The 19,703-nt window shown below is 41.1% G+C and overlaps 2 protein-coding genes and 1 long non-coding RNA gene across 5 annotated transcripts; 2 read left to right on the top strand and 1 right to left on the bottom strand.

Annotated features, from left to right (window-relative positions):
* The first annotated feature begins 7,042 nt into the window (after window positions 1-7,042).
* On the top strand, window positions 7,043-10,795 carry LOC143526583 (uncharacterized). Of its 3 annotated transcripts, none has more exons than XM_077021059.1 (6): window positions 7,043-7,131; window positions 7,348-7,698; window positions 8,071-8,406; window positions 8,946-9,062; window positions 9,172-9,215; window positions 9,856-10,795. In XM_077021059.1, exons 1-6 carry the CDS (start codon window positions 7,059-7,061, stop codon window positions 10,003-10,005), a joined length of 1,071 nt encoding a protein of 356 aa, XP_076877174.1. In that variant the 5' UTR covers window positions 7,043-7,058; the 3' UTR covers window positions 10,006-10,795. The 3 variants fall into 3 exon arrangements, with proteins under 3 accessions (XP_076877174.1, XP_076877173.1, XP_076877175.1); XM_077021058.1 differs by having other exon boundaries at window positions 8,068-8,406; XM_077021060.1 differs by having other exon boundaries at window positions 8,068-8,406; window positions 9,900-9,932.
* On the bottom strand, window positions 8,852-9,586 carry LOC143526586 (uncharacterized). Its single transcript, XR_013133895.1, has 3 exons — window positions 9,502-9,586; window positions 9,286-9,400; window positions 8,852-9,101 (listed from the first exon to the last, which is right to left on the bottom strand). It is a non-coding gene; the product is annotated as an uncharacterized LOC143526586 (long non-coding RNA).
* Window positions 10,796-13,544: 2,749 nt separating the features above from the next.
* Window positions 13,545-16,437, top strand: LOC143526584 (uncharacterized). The gene is made up of 6 exons (XM_077021061.1): window positions 13,545-13,664; window positions 13,753-14,103; window positions 14,306-14,641; window positions 15,234-15,350; window positions 15,502-15,545; window positions 15,673-16,437. Exons 1-6 carry the CDS (start codon window positions 13,607-13,609, stop codon window positions 15,820-15,822), a joined length of 1,056 nt encoding a protein of 351 aa, XP_076877176.1. The 5' UTR covers window positions 13,545-13,606; the 3' UTR covers window positions 15,823-16,437.
* Window positions 16,438-19,703: the final 3,266 nt, after the last annotated feature.

Below are 19,703 nucleotides of genomic sequence, written 5' to 3'. Positions count from 1 at the left end.
ACAGCGGGATGAGCACAGGAATGATCAACGCAAGAGCAAACACTAGCATCACACAAATATCACAAAATAACCAACAAGGGAAACCATGACAACAGATAACAAGGCGGGATCAACAGGCAAAGGCAGATAGAACAGGGGACCGCAGTGACAGCTAGAGGAGGGGGGCGGAGCCCTACGTGACAGGGACACTGGATCATAGGACTTATTACAGTTATTACAGTTATTACAGTTGATCTAATCAACACTCTGATCTATCTGTCTGCTGTTGGAGTCCTTGTGGCCAGTTATGTCTGTCACCTCTAAAGTCTGTTTGTTAATATTTCCATTTGGGGACGTGATTCCTAAGTTTGTGCTGTGGCCCCAAACAATCCAAAGGTAGATATAGAAATCATGGTAAGACATTGGTGGGTGTAGTTCTTCATGAAAGACCACTGAATACTGACAAACCATGTGTATAATTTGTCCCGTTAGTTCAATTAGTCATAAGCTGCCTGGTTTCAAGTACTGAACTTTAGATGAACAAACACAATGGCTCAACATAAAGACACAAACATTCGTGGGGAGCAGGGACGGACTGGCCATCGGGCATACCGGGCATTTTCCCGGTGGGCCGACGTGCTATTTGGGCCGACAGTCCTGACACTTTTTTATCTATTTATATATTGGTCTGACCGGCCCATAAAACAAGTAGATCAGTGGGCCGATTCAGATGGAGGCAGGCTGATTGACACTGGTCTGGCGAATCACATTAACACACCTTTCGCGATGCTCCTGCTGCCTGCATAATGCATTTGGCAAAAAAAAAAAAGTCAGCGCGAGAGTTTACCGGTCCTTAAACACGCTGGTATGCAGCCCATTGGTTATTTTCTTTACTGACACAGAGCTGCACCAATCATATCATCAACACCCCCTCCTCCATGCGCCGGTGCGTAGTGCAATCTAACGTTGATTAACATAACGTATGTGAGTATCTGAGATGGAGAAAAAGCGCAAAGGAGGTGCAGAGAAACTACGACAAAAAAAGAAGCTTGAACTTCAAGTAAACGCTGCCAAATGTATAAAAATTACTCAAATGTTTGCCACAGCAGGGCCTTCATCAGCTCCCGTGGCTGATGACAGTGGTGGCGGTGGCCAGTGGACAGAAACATGTACTAGAACGTGCGGTAAGCCTGACTCCTTTCAGAGCAGCTATAAAATGAGTAGGGTTAAGCAACCAAACCCTTTGCCAAATCTGATAAATTGATAAAACATCAATAAAATCATTTTGGCTAATGTTCTATGGCCGAGTTAGTTTGTATTGTAAATGCAAAAGGTAAAATAAGTGAATAACGTCCTTACCTCTATTATAAGACTTTGTGTACACTGACTGTATGAGAAAATAAACCTATTTTAGTACTTTTATGTCTTCCATTCTGAACTAAATAGTCTTAAATGTGAGAACACTTTTAAAACCTCCATTCACCAACAAAAACAGTACTAAGTCACTCAGCAGGCAGCATTCTATTTTCATTATTATACTATTAATATTTGTGGGGTGAGTAGTAGGCTAGGCTAAGGCTATGCTTGGTAGGAAGGGGAAATGTTTGGTAGTTTTTATGGAGGTGTTTAGGGACAATGTACAGAAATTAAAGGAAATTACACTTTTTAAAATGGTAATTTTGTAAACTGTTGGTATACACATTCAAAAAACTGAAAAGTGTGAAAAGCGTTATCGAGTGTGAGTGGGCCGGTCTGGTCCAAAAATGCCAGGGCCGATTTTTTGTCCCAGTCCGCCCCTGGTGGGGAGAAAACGGTCATGGGGAGGTCCAGCAGTGCCCTGCTGTAATACGGAGGAGAAGTCCCTAACCCTAACTCTGGTCTTTTTTTAACAAGTGTAACGTAAATACTTTAAGTTTAGCAACCATGAAATAAAACTAGTCATTGCGTGTTCTAAAGGAAGTCTAAGGATAGTAATATGAATGTGGTCATTAAACGCTCATCCTAATGAAAATATAAAAACAAGATCACAAGAACATAAAAGCCGGTTAAAGGCCTCAGTCATCAAAGTCAGTGCTAGCGGATAAAGACCTGAAGATCCAAGTGGCTACAGGTCAAAGCAAAATTGACTTTGTAGCCTATATGTTTATAAATCAAATGGCCGTTTTAAGAATAGCTCTGAGCATCCTGTGGAAACTCTGACAGGGGACACAAGGGTTGTTTTTTCTGAGAAAGCCACTCTGGGTGGTCAAATTAGTCTTCAGACACGAAGCACAGGGGTTGTGTGGTATTGTGGGTGGGTGAGACTATCCAGACCTATAGCTGCAAAACCACTCGTTTGCAACACCTCAACCTGCAGCAACCACTAACACGTCAAAGCATGAGTTTGACACACACACACACACACACACACACACACACACACACACACACACACACACACACACACACACACACACACACACACACACACTCACACACAAGTCCCACAGTCATATATATAGAAACAAACACACACGTATGTATATATATATATATATATATATATATATATATATATATATATATATATATATATATATATATATGCTTGGATATATGCAGAATATTCTCCGAGTACTTGCTGTATACTGTACGTAAAGGTGTAGTGGGTAATGAAAACTGTAAAAGACACACACACACACACAAACACACATACACTCACACACACACACATACAATTAAATTTACATAATTAAAACCAGATGTATGAATAAACATACATGCATACAAAGGAACAGATTATATCAATTATGCAATTCATACAGATACTGGCATTATTATTTATACAGATATTGGTAATATTATTTTTAGATATATTGTCATTATTATTTATACATATATTGCTATTTTATACCTTTATATATTTGATTAGACTACTTGCATTTAGATCAACTGTAAGGAATATTCATGCATATGCATTACAATATTTTCCCCTCTGTGTGTGTTGAGAGAGAGAGAGAGAGAGAGAGAGAGAGAGAGAGGGAGGAAGTGGTGGAGCTAGAGAGGGGAGGAGAAAGAAGAGAAAAAATGGTGCCAAGGGTCTTTTAGGCTCCAGTTTCAGTACAGAAATGACTGTTTAGCAGTTATGACAACTGACTCAGGTCACTTTTCAGTTCTTACAGTTAGGAAACAATAATGAGAGTAGCACAGTGTGAGGTGCCAGAACACACACAAACCAGTAACAGCCCTGTGTCCAACAGAACACACACAAACCAGTAACGGCCCTGTGTCCAACAGAACACAAACAAACCAGTAACAGCCCTGTGTCCAACAGAACACACACAAACCAGTAACAGCCCTGTGTCCAACAGAACACACACAAACCAGTAACGGCCCTGTGTCCAGTAGAACACACACAAACCAGTAACAGCCCTGTGTCCAACAGAACACAAACAAACCAGTAACAGCCCTGTGTCCAACAGAACACACACAAACCAGTAACAGCCCTGTGTCCAACAGAACACACACAAACCAGTAACGGCCCTGTGTCCAGCAGGACACACACAAACCAGTAGCAGCCCTGTGTCCAGTAGAACACACACAAACCCAGTAACAGCCCTGTGTCCAGCAGAACACACACAAACCCAGTAGCAGCCCTGTGTCCAACAGAACACACACAAACCAGTAACGGCCCTGTGTCCAACAGAACACACACAAACCAGTAGCAGCCCTGTGTCCAGTAGAACACACACAAACCCAGTAACAGCCCTGTGTCCAGCAGAACACACACAAACCCAGTAGCAGCCCTGTGTCCAACAGAACACACACAAACCCAGTAACAGCCCTGTGTCCAACAGAACACACACAAACCAGTAACAGCCCTGTGTCCAACAGAACACACACAAACCAGTAACAGCCCTGTGTCCAACAGAACACACACAAACCCAGTAACAGCCCTGTGTCCAACAGAACACACACAAACCCAGTAGCAGCCCTGTGTCCAGTAGAACACACACAAACCCAGTAGCAGCCCTGTGTCCAACAGAACACACACAAACCCAGTAGCAGCCCTGTGTCCAGCAGGACACACACAAACCCAGTAACAGCCCTGTGTCCAGCAGAACACACACAAACCCAGTAGCAGCCCTGTGTCCAGTAGAACACACACAAACCCAGTAACAGCCCTGTGTCCAACAGAACACACACAAACCCAGTAGCAGCCCTGTGTCCAACAGAACACACACAAACCCAGTAGCAGCCCTGTGTCCAACAGAACACACACAAACCCAGTAACAACCCTGTGTCCAACAGAACACACACAAACCAGTAACAGCCCTGTGTCCAGCAGGACACACACAAACCCAGTAGCAGCCCTGTGTCCAACAGAACACACACAAACCCAGTAGCAGCCCTGTGTCCAGCAGGACACACACAAACCCAGTAGCAGCCCTGTGTCCAGTAGAACACACACAAACCCAGTAACAGCCCTGTGTCCAACAGAACACACACAAACCCAGTAGCAGCCCTGTGTCCAACAGAACACACACAAACCCAGTAGCAGCCCTGTGTCCAGCAGGACACACACAAACCCAGTAACAGCCCTGTGTCCAACAGAACACACACAAACCCAGTAGCAGCCCTGTGTCCAGTAGAACACACACAAACCCAGTAGCAGCCCTGTGTCCAACAGAACACACACAAACCCAGTAGCAGCCCTGTGTCCAACAGAACACATACAAACCCAGTAGCAGCCCTGTGTCCAGCAGGACACACACAAACCCAGTAACAGCCCTGTGTCCAGCAGTACTACATGGTAATGATGATAATCCGGTGAGAGTGAGATCAGAACTCAATTGCAAACTCAGCTGTACTGGAATATATTGAACATTCACTTTATTAATACATGTAACATGTTGATTTCTGGTTAGTCACCCAAGTCTTTATATATTCAAAGCTTTATTGTCATATACACAGTAAGGAGCAAGTTTAACCCTAACCCTAACCCTAACCCTAACCCTAATCCCTGTACAATGAAATTCCTACTTTGCTATATATTAATGCAACAATAAGCTTCTCAGTGCGTGGCCTCCTTCGGCAGCAGACATTTTTACTTAAACCCAGAATACCACTTACCAATTATTACTTCCCAGAATGCCACCGTGTTATTGATGTGTGGTTCAGCTGGTCTGGTAGTCTAGTGCACTGAATGTTTCCTGTTGGACACTCTGTAGTCTGAGTGTCATTTATGGTGAGTTCTCCAAACTGCCCTCTTCTCTTACTCTTCTCTTACTCTTCTCTTACTCTTCTCTTACTCTTACCTCACAGTGTCTATGGTGCCGTGCTCAGTGCCTGTAACGCCGAGGGTGTTGTGGAGTGATTGCAAGGTTGGATGCCTGTGATGAGAAGAGCAAGATTTATTAGGGCCAAATCCATAATCATGGTCATAACAATGGTCCAGGGTCAGTTTATCAGTGTGTATGGTATGAAAAGACATAACTAGAACACAAGGAAACACAAGCAAGATCCAAACAAACTATGAAACATAATCTCACAAGCATGACACACACCAGTATCGCCAGTATCATGAAACATATAACAAACGCATATATGCACATCATGAAACATGCGTGGTAAACCAAGACTCAGGAACATGGGACTACATGCAATGATCAGGAAACGACATGTGAATCACAGGGTTTAAATGACAGATAATCAAAGAATTAAACTAGATACACATGAGACAAATAACGAGGGGTGGAGTTACAAATGAAGATGCAAAACAACTGAAATAACTCTCATGGAACATGAAAACAAGGGCATGACTGAGAAGGTGGGGCCAGTGCCAGATATGACAGTATCCCAAGGTGCGCAAAATGAAACTCAAAATGTAACCTGAACCAAAAACATAGGCAAACGCGAAATAAACCAGAAACAAACCTAAACACAGCTTTGGGGAGCTGCGTCGGGGTGGAGCCACAGGAGAAGGTCAGGTGGGCTGCACGACGCCCTCTGGAACAGGCGTGGAGGTCTCTGAGGACCTCTGGGAGGACACAGGCTAGGACGGCCTTGTGAGCCCTGGGGAAGGACACTAGGACGGCCTTGTGAGCCCTGGGGAAGGACACTAGGACGGTCTTGTGAGTCCTGGGGAAGGACACTAGGACGGTCTTGTGAGTCCTGGGGAAGGACACTAGGATGGTCTTGTGAGTCCTGGGGAAGGACACTAGGATGGTCTTGTGAGTCCTGGGGACAGACACTAGGACGGTCTTGTGAGTCCTGGGGAAGGACACTAGGACGGTCTTGTGAGTCCTGGGGACGGACACTAGGACGGTCTTGTGAGTCCTGGGGACAGACACTAGGACGGCCTCTGGAACCACGGAGACAGCTGTAGTGCTCTCAGGCCAGCAACATGCAGCTGCTGCTTGTGATGTGCCGGGTCCCACACTAGGGCTCCTCGAGTCCACAGACCCCCCCACCTCCCCCCACCTCACAATACCGCTGGGGAAGGTCTCATGGACATCGGGGACCTGGTGTGGGTGCACGTCCCCCCACCCCAAGAAATGGGTCCACCCACGTAGAGACGGGCCTGGCCACCAGGCAGAGATGGACACTCCAGTAACAGTGCCAGTGGTGTTTGCTGTGGTCTTAGTCACAGAGTTACACAGGAGACCAACTGAGATTTGATTAGATTTTTGTCTACTTAGATATAAACAGGGCTGTGTTTATTTGGCTGGTTGATTAAGGTAAAACTTGTAAAACTGTGTAGAACTGGTGACACTGAAAATGCATTAACATTACCTGTAAGACCTGATACAGCCTTAGTCACCAGGAAGGCCTCTATAGCAGTAGTTATTTCATATTTACTACACCTTTAACAATGTGGGCTCGGAGGGGGTGTGTCTACGAATCAAGACCTCACAGTTCAGCCTTCTGGAGGGGTTGTAGGCTTAATTCAATAAAACACCAAAGAACTACACTACACTGTTTGATGCAGCTCCTTATTGGGGGAAAACACAGGAAGTGTGTGATGTAAATATGGTACGTCATAAATCTTTGATTTAAAGTTCAGTTCAACCTTTTGGCAGTTTATAAGCAAACACATCATGCAACAAGGCCTGGGGATCAGGAGAGTGGTGAGCCTGGTGTGTCTTACAGCGCTGATGTCTAGTGGAACAGGTGAGTGCCACCTGATTTTGTATTAGTCACGCTGCATTTATCAAAGTCGTTATCTACATGTTTTCACTATCTACATGCTCAAGGATGTTTTAGGCCCTATTAATTAATTGCTAAGATAAACAATTTTTTAAGCTGCATGAAAAAGTAATTTTGCAATTGGTTTATAGAATAATTTTGGCATAAAACAATGTTCCATTCGTGGGTTCCTGTCTGCAGACCCTGTAAGGACAAACATTGTGAATCAGCTGGACTCGGTGATCACTGCTGTGTTTGGAGGTAATGTGACTCTGCACTGCTTTGGGCTGGAAGAGGACAGCACTGATCCTGTTGTTTGGTACAAACAAAAAGTTGGACATGAGCCTCGAATAGTGGCCATGGCTCAGAAACTCGTACAGACTCCCACTTACTACAGCGAGTTTAACCATCCAAAGTTCAGCATTGTGAAGGGAAGAGCATTCTGCCATCTCACTATTACCAGCGTTGAACCATCAGATGAGGCCGTGTATTTCTGTGGCATAAGAAAGTTTGAGACTGTGTTTGGAAAAGGAACATTTTTATCAGTGAAAGGTGTGAATTTATACATTTTTGTCCATTAAGACTGCAACCCAAGGGTGTATTTGCATACAGTATATGAAATATGATACAGAATGAACCCATGAACTTCTATGGAATTAATCTAGTGGATGCAACCATGATTTCCACTAGAAGTTTCTTAGCTCTGACGAGTAATCACTGGTCTTTCAACTGTTCAAACAATACAGATGCTGTAAGTTTTAAGACAGTTATTTATATGACCATAGCTATTAAATTCTGCCTGTGCTTTTTTACAGTGTCCTTTCAGTAATCATACTGTACTCAATATAAAGGTGGAATGTGATTTATTGCCATAAATATTTTACAGATACCAAGAGCTCACAAATTTTGAACTATTCCCAGTAGGACATGTACATTTAACTACATCAGTGGTCCAAAGTCCAGATGTGGGGAGGGTTCCTCCAGGAGAGTCTGTGTCTCTGCAGTGTAGCGTCCTCTCTGAGAGGAGAACAGCAGAACTCCAAGTGTTCTGGTTCAGATCTTCTGCAGGAGACTCCCATCCTGAAATCATCTCCACTCATCACAACAGCAGCCGTCAGTGTGAGATCAGCTCTTCTCCACACAGCTGTGTGTACAACCTCTCCAAGAGTGTCCTCAGCGTCTCTGATACTGGCACTTACTACTGCGCTGTGCTCACCTGTGGGAAGATCCTTCTTGGAAATGGAACAACAGTATATATATGTAAGTTGTATAAACTTATTAATTAAAAGATTAATGTTAAGAGTGTGTCTAGGTTGGGCCCATGACAAAATGGTGGATTGATTAACTGGGCTGTAAGAGAGACCGTATGGTAGTAAGGTGGAACAGAAAACCGCAACTCAAAACATTCACACACACACACATACTTGGTTGACGAGATAAAAAAATAAAATAGTGCATAAAAATAGTACAGTTTTTAAAGACTATATAAAGACTACATAAACACTATATAAACACCACAAACTCTCAAACACTGGAAAAACTCACATACTGAATCATGCAGTGTATTCCCTTGGATATAATAAATACATACTGTCAAACATTTTGTTTATTTATATATTTATTTATTTAATGCATTTATTTCTATATGTTAATTTAGTAACTAATGAATGTGATTCTTAGATGGTGGCTTCTAGAGATAGTGGACTCAGTAGCACACTATAGTTAAATATGTTTCTGTATGAACATTTGTGATCATATCACTTGTGCATCTCCTGATTATGTTCATTTGTAAACCACAGCCAGTCCTGTGGATGCTGTGCTGATGATGGTGGGAGCAGCTCTGGGAGTGTGTGTGCTCGTCATTTCTGCACAGGCAGTTTTAATCTGTAGAAGGAGAAACTGTGAACACTGCAGTGGTGAGTGTCTGTTAAAGCTGTTACAAAGCTGTACAAGACCTGAAAGCAGAAATGTATAAATATAAATATGTATATAAATATATTTACTATGGTCTTTGTCCCACTACAGTGAGACTTCAACAGGGTACTATGGAAACAAAGATTACCAGTCAGGTAATGTGCACACAGGCAGTGATCCGCCCCGTTATTGAACAACACGCTACCACATTACAGATTGACCCACCTAGTCGGGACACAGCCGGCCAGCCAGCCGATCCCTGAGCTGCACCTCCAGTCCCAAAAGCTGTTCATTCTGTGACGCCTGGGGCATCATGGAGGGACGAGGTGGACGCACGATTCTGAGAGGAACAAGATTTAATAAAGGACAATCCAAAATCAGGAAGATACAAGCAGTTAGATCAGACAAAGAGTTCAACAAAGACATTTCCCAACACTTAACTAAGGCTCAGACACAATACTGCAAAGACAACACTGACTAAGTTTGGTCCTCTCACAAACACAGACAAAAGGGCCGTGGAACCAATAACAACGAACAGCTCAGGCTTGACCAAACAAGGGGTTTAAATACACCAAACAAAACAAGAGACACCTGAATGCAATTACAAGGGGCGGGGCTACAAATCAAGGAGGGACCAAGACTGTCAGAAAGCACATGGCTACATAAACAAACTTGACAGGTTGGGGGCGGGGCTAGATGTCACAGCACACATAATTTTGCTTTTTAAGAGTAGGAATCTTGTAACAGCAGTCGGGTTGTACAAACGTTTCATGTCTTTTGTATGTGCACCCTCAGGACCACGACCCTGTGGAGCTGAATTACACTGCATTCCATTTCAGTAAGAGAAAACCCAGAAGAGGACAGGAGAAGAGAGGACAGGAGAAGAGAGGACAGCTGGACTACAGCGTCTACTCTGAAGTGTTGTACTCTACTGCTACTGATTAATTCATGACGTCTAAGTCAGTCATTTTATTAGGTGTGTTTGGTTTGGGAAAAACTCTCTGTTCAGTACTCAGTACATTATTATCACAATGTTCAGCACTGCTGACTGTAGACTGAAATCTCTCTGAAGGAGACCCTTAATGATGAGGAATGTGCTCTTCAGAAAATTCTAACAGAACCAAGTTTTGCACCCCAGTTATACTCTTGTACAACAGTGTATATCAATGTTATTTACTAACAGGACAATTAATGCTTTCAACATTCAAATTGTGGGCTAAACTGAAATATCTGAGGTCTACAGCTTAAATGTGTCACACAGCATTAGTAAACCCTGTGGATCCAGCACAATACTATCAATACAATACTATCAATACAATACTATCTCCCTGACGGAGTGTGAAGGAGCGTTGCTATAGCAGCGTTAGCAAGGCCTCTCCTAGCGGCCTGCGTCATTGTCTTTGAGCCACGCCCAAAACCTGTGAGGTGTTCTCCCACTACCATAACTCAGACTCCTCTCATATCCCCTCAATCCCAAAGGAGTGTGATGCAGACAAGCTGAATTATGCAGTAATGCACGTCTCTGATTGCAAATCCAAAGGAACAAAAGCACACAGAGGGCGGTCAGAAATAAGTATGTAATCTAATCATCTTAGATTACAGCTCTAGTGTAATCGAATCTTCTTAGATTACAGCTCTAGTGTAATCTAATCATCTTAGATTACAGGTCTAGTGTAATCGAATCTTCTTAGATTACAGCTCTAGTGTAATCTAATCTTCTTAGATTACAGCTCTAGTGTAATCTAATCTTCTTAGATTACAGGTCTAGTGTAATCTAATCTTCTTAGATTACAGCTCTAGTGTAATCTAATCTTCTTAGATTACAGCTCTAGTGTAATCTAATCTTCTTAGATTACAGGTCTAGTGTAATCTAATCTTCTTAGATTACAGGTCTAGAGTAACCTAATCTTCTTAGATTACAGCTCTAGTGTAATCTAATTTTCTTATATTACTGTTCTAGTATAATCTAATCTTAGATTACAGCTCTAGTGTAATCTAATCTTCTTAGATTACAGCTCTAGTGTAACCTAATCTTAGATTACAGCTCTAGTGTAATCTAATCTTCTTAGATTACAGCTCTAGAGTAACCTAATCTTAGATTACAGCTATAGTGTAATCTAATCTTCTTAGATTACTGCTCTAGTGTAATCTAATCTTAGATTACAGCTCTAGTGTAATCTAATCTTCTTAGATTACAGGTCTAGAGTAACCTAATCTTCTTAGATTACAGCTCTAGTGTAATCTAATTTTCTTATATTACTGTTCTAGTATAATCTAATCTTAGATTACAGCTCTAGTGTAATCTAATCTTCTTAGATTACAGCTCTAGTGTAACCTAATCTTAGATTACAGCTCTAGTGTAATCTAATCTTCTTAGATTACAGCTCTAGAGTAACCTAATCTTAGATTACAGCTATAGTGTAATCTAATCTTCTTAGATTACTGCTCTAGTGTAATCTAATCTTAGATTACAGCTCTAGTGTAATCTAATCTTCTTAGATTACAGGTCTAGAGTAACCTAATCTTCTTAGATTACAGCTCTAGTGTAATCTAATTTTCTTATATTACTGTTCTAGTATAATCTAATCTTAGATTACAGCTCTAGTGTAATCTAATCTTCTTAGATTACTGCTCTAGTGTAATCTAATCTTAGATTACTGCTCTAGTGTAATCTAATCTTCTTAGATTACTGCTCTAGTGTAATCTAATCTTAGATTACAGCTCTAGTGTAATCTAATCTTCTTAGATTACTGCTCTAGTGTAATCTAATCTTCTTAGATTACAGCTCTATTGTAATCTAATCTTCTTAGATTACAGCGCTAGTGTAAATGTGATGATGGGTGGAGTCAGGCACGACGAAGGTCTTGGTGATGACACACACGTTTATTTAGTGGCAGAAAACACGAAGTCCGGCACAATAGCGCAAGCACACCGAAACATGCAGCTCACTCACGCACAAACTGTAGACAAAGACGAGCCCGAACGCACATTAAATAGGTGATGAACACATTCCCCAGTGATCACGAGACAAGGCACAGGTGCGACTACGAACACGCTCACTAACGACCCACACCCACGGAACTACAAACATGGACATAACTGCACGCAGACGACATAACGACACGCCCACAAGGAGGGGTCCGGAGCTGTGACCGTGACAGTAAAGCTGTAGTTATGTTTGTTCTTTTGTCAGTGTTTAGAACAATCTCTGTTTAAGGAAAATTTGTTTCGTTAGTTTGATTATAATACATCATAGATAAATATTAACCATGAATAATTACAAATTTGTACTCATGTAAGCATTGCTCTAGGAATTTGTTTCAAGCAAGTTCTTATGCTGATGTTTTTATTATCATTTTATACTGTAGTTATTTGATTTTCTGTTGATCTCACAATGTGCTAACTGTATAAAAATACTTTTAAAAAACTGTTTATTTCAGCTGTGTTATTGTCACACCCAGCCCCCCCCCCCCCCCCCAATCTTGGTATTTGGTCCCTCTAAGCTCCGCCCAGCCTTCCCTCTAGCACTTCCTTGTGTGTGTTCCCATGTGCTCGTGTGTGTTCCCATGTGCTAGTGTGTTTTCCCATGTGCTAGTGTGATTTCCCATGTGCTAGTGTGTTTTCCCATGTGCTAGTGTGTTTTCCCATGTGCTAGTGTGATTTCCCATGTGCTAGTGTGTTTTCCCATGTGTTAGTGTGTTTTCCCATGTGCTGGTGTGTGTTCCCATGTGCTAGTGTGTTTTTCCTTGTGCTAGTGTGTTTCCATGCCTGTCTGTCTCTCCTTCCAATCTGTCTCCGCCCTCTGATAATTGTGCCCACCTAGTCCTAATTAGATGGTCATGTTGGTCTGTCCCATTTAAGCCCGTTCCTGCCCTTGTTCAGGGCTGCTTAGTGTATTGCTTGTATGGTTTGTTGGACTCTGTCTTTGCTAGTATCTGGACTCTGTGTATGTCTTTGGTTATTCCTGCCTGTTGGTTAGTTCATTTTTCAGTCTGAGTCTGACTATTCTAGTCTTAATTCTAAAACGTTCTACAGTGTTGTGACAAAATGCAGCAAAGAAAAGTGGAGGCACTAGAGATATATACCAAATACCAATGAAGCATATGAAACCTCACAGTTTGGTAGATACAACCTGAAATAAATCAATTTGCTATAATGTATCTTGATGTAACAGAAGAAAGGGGTGCTAACGTGAAATCTGTGAAGTTGTGAAATTAGTTGTGAAAATAGATGAAATACTTTTAGTATAGGTGTAAACTTGTGCTCTCAACATGCAATCTATGAAAGATGAAAAATACAAATAGCATAAACATTTTCAACATTCAACATGGTCACACTTTTTGTGAAATTGTACACAAATGTATTTCCACTCCAGTAGTTTTTCTCTGAAGTAACACTTCCTATAAGATTTCATTGGTTGTTGTGGCACCAAGACTTTTTGAACCAGTTGTGAAAAGGGGCCAGAGAATGTCTTGTGGCCAGATCAGGTAATGTCAAACGGACTGAAAGGATCTTATAATTTCTCATTTTGCTCCAAAGAAAGATCATGTGTCATATGAGGATAACCCAAGTCTGGATTTTCATTATAACTTTGTACAAAACCAGTAAGTTTTATTTTTTACAGAATACCAATGAATTCAGTTTTAACTGACTATTATCATAAGATAGATTTGACTTCATCTTAATTCACAGGTCTCTGCCAAACTGTGGGTCTTTATCAGAAGACAGCTGTCGTCTCAGCTATGCTTGGTGAAGCCGTGAATCTGACATGCACTTTTGAAAAACACATGAGTAGTGATAAAATGGTTTGGTATAAGCAAAAATCTGGACAGAGATTTCAAGAGGTTGGATTAAAGTTAGCAAACAAGGATTACATAATTTTACCTGAGTTCAACAAAACAGGAATCAAAATGGAGATTTCTGAGAGCAACATTTCACTGTGTTTTTCCAATGTCACTAACGACGATGAAGGCATGTACTTCTGTGGAGTTTATGTAGTGAATGTGATTACGTTTTCCACTGGAACTTTCTTAGCTGTGACAGGTAATATCTGCTCTTTCAACTGTTCAAATACAATACAGATGCTGTAAGTTCTAACATTATTAGATTTGTCCCTTACCAATTTAAAGTGTTGTTTCCATCATGCACTATGCACTGTAAAGACTGAATTTATCTGTTTGTGATTTCTTGCCCAAAATACTTTAGGGATACCAAGAATTTATGATTACTAATTTTTTCCAAGTAGGACATGCAGAATTAAACATATCAGTGGTCCAAAGTCCAGAAGTGGAGAGGGTTCCTCCAGGAGAGTCCGTGTCTCTGCAGTGTAGCGTCCTCTCTGAGAGGAGAACAGCAGAACTCCAAGTGTTCTGGTTCAGATCTTCTGCAGGAGACTCCCATCCTGAAATCATCTCCACTCATCACAACAGCAGCCGTCAGTGTGAGATCAGCTCTTCTCCACACAGCTGTGTGTACAACCTCTCCAAGAGTGTCCTCAGCGTCTCTGATACTGGCACTTACTACTGCGCTGTGCTCACCTGTGGGAAGATCCTTCTTGGAAACGGAACAACAGTAGGTCTGAGTAAGTGTTTAAAAATATTAATAAGTGGTAGTGGGTCATATTTATAACTTACTTGTTAATGTTATCTATATCAGGATTTGGTAGCCGGATTTGCAATGTTTATGTTAAAACAGCTACAGATGAATCGAGATATTATAAACACAATCCAGACATTATAAATACAACCTAGGTTTTATAAAATGTGCAGGCAATTAAATAGGCAAATCCAGTTATTCTGTTGTATTACTGTATAATAAAGTAAATATTTCCTTAATATTTAGTGAATAGTCTGTTAAAAGTAATTTATCACACAAACAAATTGTGTTATCACATTATAATCAAATTGTGATGACTTATCACACACACACATATTTGTGCAGTGTTTTCTCTTTTAAACTATTGCATGTTATTATGTTTGTGTAATATTTAGTGAGACTGCAGAGTTCAAAGGTGTGGTTTTTGGTGACTGGTTTTGGTGGGTGGTTGAAATGCTGAAGTTAATACCACAATACTGAAATGTTTATGTCACACTATAGTTAAATATGTTTCTGTATGAACATTTGTGATCATATCACTTGTGGATCTCCTGATTTTGTTCATTTGTAAACCACAGCCAGTCCTGTGGATGCTGTGCTGATGATGGTGGGAGCAGCTCTGGGAGTGTGTGTGCTCGTCATTTCTGCACAGGCAGTTTTAATCTGTAGAAGGAGAAACTGTGAACACTGCAGTGGTGAGTGTCTGTTAAAGCTGTTACAAAGCTGAACAAGATGAAAGCACATATATTAATGGAGAAATTGTATCTCGTGTGTGTCGTGTATTTACTAAAAGAGACTGGAAAGAGGGATGTGGGAGTCATATAATTGCTCTTTGTCCCACTACAGTGAGACTTCAACAGGGTGCTATGGAAACAAAGATAACCAGTCAGGTAATGTGAACACAGGTGCACATATGAATTGATGCACCTGACATAATTTTGCATTTCAAGACTAGGAATCTTGTAACAGCAGTCGGGTGGTACAAACGTTTCATGTCTTTTGTGTGTGTTCCCTCAGGACCACGACCCTGTGGAGCTGAATTACGCTGCCTTCCATTTCAGTAAGAGAAAACCCAGAAGAGGACAGGAGAAGAGAGGACAGGAGAAGAGAGGACAGCTGGAACACAGTGTCTACTCTGAAGTGCTGAACTCTACTGCTACTGATTAATTTCAGTCATTTCATTAGGTGTGTTTGGTTTGGGAAAAACTCTCTGTTCAGTACATTATTATCACAATGTTTAGCACTGCTGACTGCAGACTGAAACCTTTCTGAAACAGAACGGTAATGATGAAGAATGTGCTCTTCGTTTCAAAAAATGCTAACAGTAGAACTCGAAAATCTTTCCCGACCTTCCATCACTGTTTTGAAAGACCTGCAACTGAACACTGGCAACACATGATCACACCTGAGCGTCTAAAGTGCTCACAAGCAAGAGCCCTGCTGCCCTGGACTTGATCATGGCAGGACTATCAGCTCAGTGTGACCCCCCAATTTCCAGGCAAAGACATCAGTGAGCAAGGCTCCACTCAACCTGAGAGTTTTGAATCTGGCTCTCTCACGACGCATCATGCTTCACCTGTAGCTTGTGTGGGACAGACTGTGGGCTGGGGGACATCATATGGTTCCTGAGGGGACATCCTGCGGTTCCTTAGCCTGTGATTCTTCAGCGGCTGCTCAGCCTCCTGTTAGCATTGTTGAGTGTGTTTTCCTCAGTGTATTCTGCAGTGTTTAGGGTTCTCCTTATTTTATTGGTTTCCTTTGTTTTCTTGCTGTTTCTTTTTGAGTTTCTTCTTATAATAAATATCTCCTCTTGTTTCTGGATTGTGTTCTCTCAATGTGTCCAGGATTATCATATAAACCTTTGTTATTCTGTCTTCTGTGAAACACTTTGAATATTCAGTGTGTATGAAACAAATAATCCTCCCTTTTATCATATTTCCAGTGGATCAAATGGTTATATATCTGTAAATAGTTCAAAAGATTCAGAAACAGATGTCATGACGTTCAGTTAGCGTGTAGAGCACAACTTTTATTACGGGAGTGAAATAACGCCAATAATGGTTAAGCAAACACATATGCTATGCTATGCTGTCAACCACTGACAATATTCTAAGAAAAGTGCAAACACTTAAATACACATACACTTATTTATAAATATATAAACTTAAATACACAGACAACAACAAGCAACATTTGCAAACCATAATATCAATAGGACAAGAGACACATGATACGAATAACACACACCGAAACACACACGGAAAGACATATATGGGCATAGATGATCGCAACCACACACATTGACATGCCCAAATGGAGGCGTCAAGGCTGAACCGTGACACACTTTGCATAGTTCACCATGATACAGAACACTAAAGCATATATCATGATATATGAAATAGCTTTATACGATGTACATCAGAATATAAAATCATATAAAACATCATATAAAAACCACATGCACTATCACATCCGACACCACAGCATTTATAAACTTACTGCCAGAGCTACCGAGCACTATGCCACTGCAGCCCAATGAATTAGAACAGGCAACTCAACAGTTTTATTCCACCCTCAGCAATTCCACCTTAGACAGTGTAGCTTTGGGCGTGTGTTTACGTTGTCCACGTGTGATCGTCTGCGTCTGTGGATCTTCGTGGTGGTGGTTATGTCTAGTGATAATCCTTCTCACCTGTGACTCGTCTCGTCATCACTTGGGGCTAATGTGGTTTGTCTACTTAATGTGCGTTCGCGCAGTGTCCTGTGCTCGTCGTTGTCTAAAGTATACACGTCTGTGTTACTGTTTAATGTTAACCGTGCGCTTGAAAGGGCTATTTGTGTGTAAATATATAAAGTGACGTATGCCGAAAGAAGGATCTGTGTCTCGTCCTTGCCGCCGCACCCATCGTCACATAATATCCGACTACAGAGTCATAATACATCACAGCCTAACTTCCAATCCAACCCCAGTAGTATAGGTATTAATAACTACGCATCCGAAAATATTACTGAGCTAAATGGCTTCAATCCTATATCGCAAAAAGAGCTCACAACACTAATTCATTCGTCTAAGCCTACATCATATATATTCGCCCAGTTCCAACCCGTCTATTCAAAGACCTACTCCCAGCTATTGCAGGGCCCTTACTTAATATGATTAACTCTTCCCTTAACCTAGGATATGTGCCCAAACAAATAAAATGTGCCGTAATTAGACCCTTGGTTAAAAAACAGAATCTCGATCCGCAGATTCTAGCCAACTATAGACCAATTTCTAATCTCCCATTTATCTCTAAAATTCTAGAAAAAGCAGTTTACAATCAGATAAACCATTATCTCCAATCAAATAGTATCCATGAAAAGTTCCAATCAGGATTTAGATCGTACCACAGCACTGAAACAGCTTTAATCAGGGTAGTGAATGATTTACTAATATCGTCCGATAATGGGCTTGTCTCGTTCCTTATACTGTTAGATCTTAGCGCAGCATTTGATACTGTAGACCACAACATTTTGCTGGATCGACTAGAAAACATGGTAGGTATTAAAGGAGTTGCACTCTCCTGGTTTAGATCTTATCTGACCGACCGCTTCCAATGTGTAAGTGTTAATAATAAAACCTCTAAATCTGTTCAGGTTAAATATGGTGTCCCACAAGGGACAGTCCTAGGACCACTTCTATTTACACTTTACATATTACCCTTAGGCGAGATTATGCATAAGCACAACATCAGTTTCCACTCCTGCGCAGACGACACCCAACTATATTTATCGGCAAAACCCGATGATTTAGGTGTAGTAAAAATCGAGAAATGTGTAGAAGAGATAAAACATTGGATGGCGTGTAACTTTCTAGCACTAAATCCGGATAAACCAGAGCTAATAATATCAATCAATCAATCAAATTTTATTTATATAGCGCTTTTTACAACAGTTGTCACAAAGCAGCTTTACAAGTGCCGAGTCCTAGCCCCCAGTGAGCAAGCCAAGGGTGACAGTGGCAAGGAAAAACTCCCTATTTTTTTCTTTTTTGCATGAGGAAGAAACCTTGAGAGGAACACCGGCATTAAGTTAATAGTTGGGTCTAGGGCAGCGAGAGACAAGATACGTAATGTAGCATTGAATCTACATTATTTTACTATAACCCCCAGCGCAGAGGTAAAGAACTTAGGTATCACAATAGACCCAGATCTCTCGTTCGATACACACATTAATAATATAACTAAGGTAGCGTTCTTTCGCTTATGCAAAATTGCTAAAATTAGAAACATATTAAATACTAGTGATGCGGAAAAACTAATCCATGCATTCATATCCTCTCGTCTAGATTATTGCAATAGTCTTCTAGCTGGATGTTCTGGTAAATCGATAAACAAACTCCAGCTGGTCCAGAACGCAGCAGCGCGAGTTTTAACGAAAACTAAAAAAATTGATCACATTAGTCCCGCACTATTGTCATTACACTGGCTGCCAATTAGATTCCGTATTGATTATAAAATACTTTATTAACATATAAAACACTGCATGGCTTAGCTCCAGAGTATCTTAGTGAAGTTATTGATTATTACAACCCAGCACGTTCACTTCGTTTGCAGGACGCAGGGTTATTAACAGTTCCTAGGATCAAAAAGATCACAGCAGGTGGAAGAGCCTTTTCTTTTAAAGCTCCACAACTGTGGAATAATCTTCCTGCCTATATTTGGGACTCAGACACAGTCTCAATGTTTAAAACTTGACTAAAGACTTATTTGTTTACTTTGGCCTTTAAATAATCTGTTACATATTTACCACATCACATATCTTTCTTCTCCGAGGTTCACCTGGGGAGTAGCACTACAGTCGGAGCCTACAATACCATTATCATCGCTCCGACACGGAATGAAAACCTGGCGTTCATCACAAGACATTTACATTGACAATATCAACACCCAGAACTTTTACTCTAGTTACCTTATACTTAGCCTGATTGTGTGATTTGTTTGTAACTTGTGTATTAGTCTGTATAATTTGTTTTTGTGTAATTTGTGTGTTAACGGGCCGCCCAATGG

This window comes from Brachyhypopomus gauderio, chromosome 11 (genome assembly GCF_052324685.1).
Source record: "Brachyhypopomus gauderio isolate BG-103 chromosome 11, BGAUD_0.2, whole genome shotgun sequence".
Lineage (NCBI taxonomy): Eukaryota > Metazoa > Chordata > Actinopteri > Gymnotiformes > Hypopomidae > Brachyhypopomus > Brachyhypopomus gauderio.
The sequence above is the reverse complement of the archived record's forward strand: the minus strand, read 5'-3'. Positions and strand labels throughout refer to the sequence as shown.

Coding starts and splice junctions, on each gene's coding strand:
- LOC143526583 (XM_077021058.1), top strand. CDS start 7,059: ATGCAACAAGGCCTGGGGATCAGGAGAGTGGTGAGCCTGGTGTGTCTT. Junction 9,063..9,171: donor AAACTGTGAACACTGCAGTG/GTGAGTGTCTGT, acceptor GTCCCACTACAG/TGAGACTTCAACAGGGTACT. Junction 9,216..9,855: donor AAACAAAGATTACCAGTCAG/GTAATGTGCACA, acceptor GTGCACCCTCAG/GACCACGACCCTGTGGAGCT.
- LOC143526584 (XM_077021061.1), top strand. CDS start 13,607: ATGTGTCATATGAGGATAACCCAAGTCTGGATTTTCATTATAACTTTG. Junction 14,642..15,233: donor CGGAACAACAGTAGGTCTGA/GTAAGTGTTTAA, acceptor TGTAAACCACAG/CCAGTCCTGTGGATGCTGTG. Junction 15,351..15,501: donor AAACTGTGAACACTGCAGTG/GTGAGTGTCTGT, acceptor GTCCCACTACAG/TGAGACTTCAACAGGGTGCT.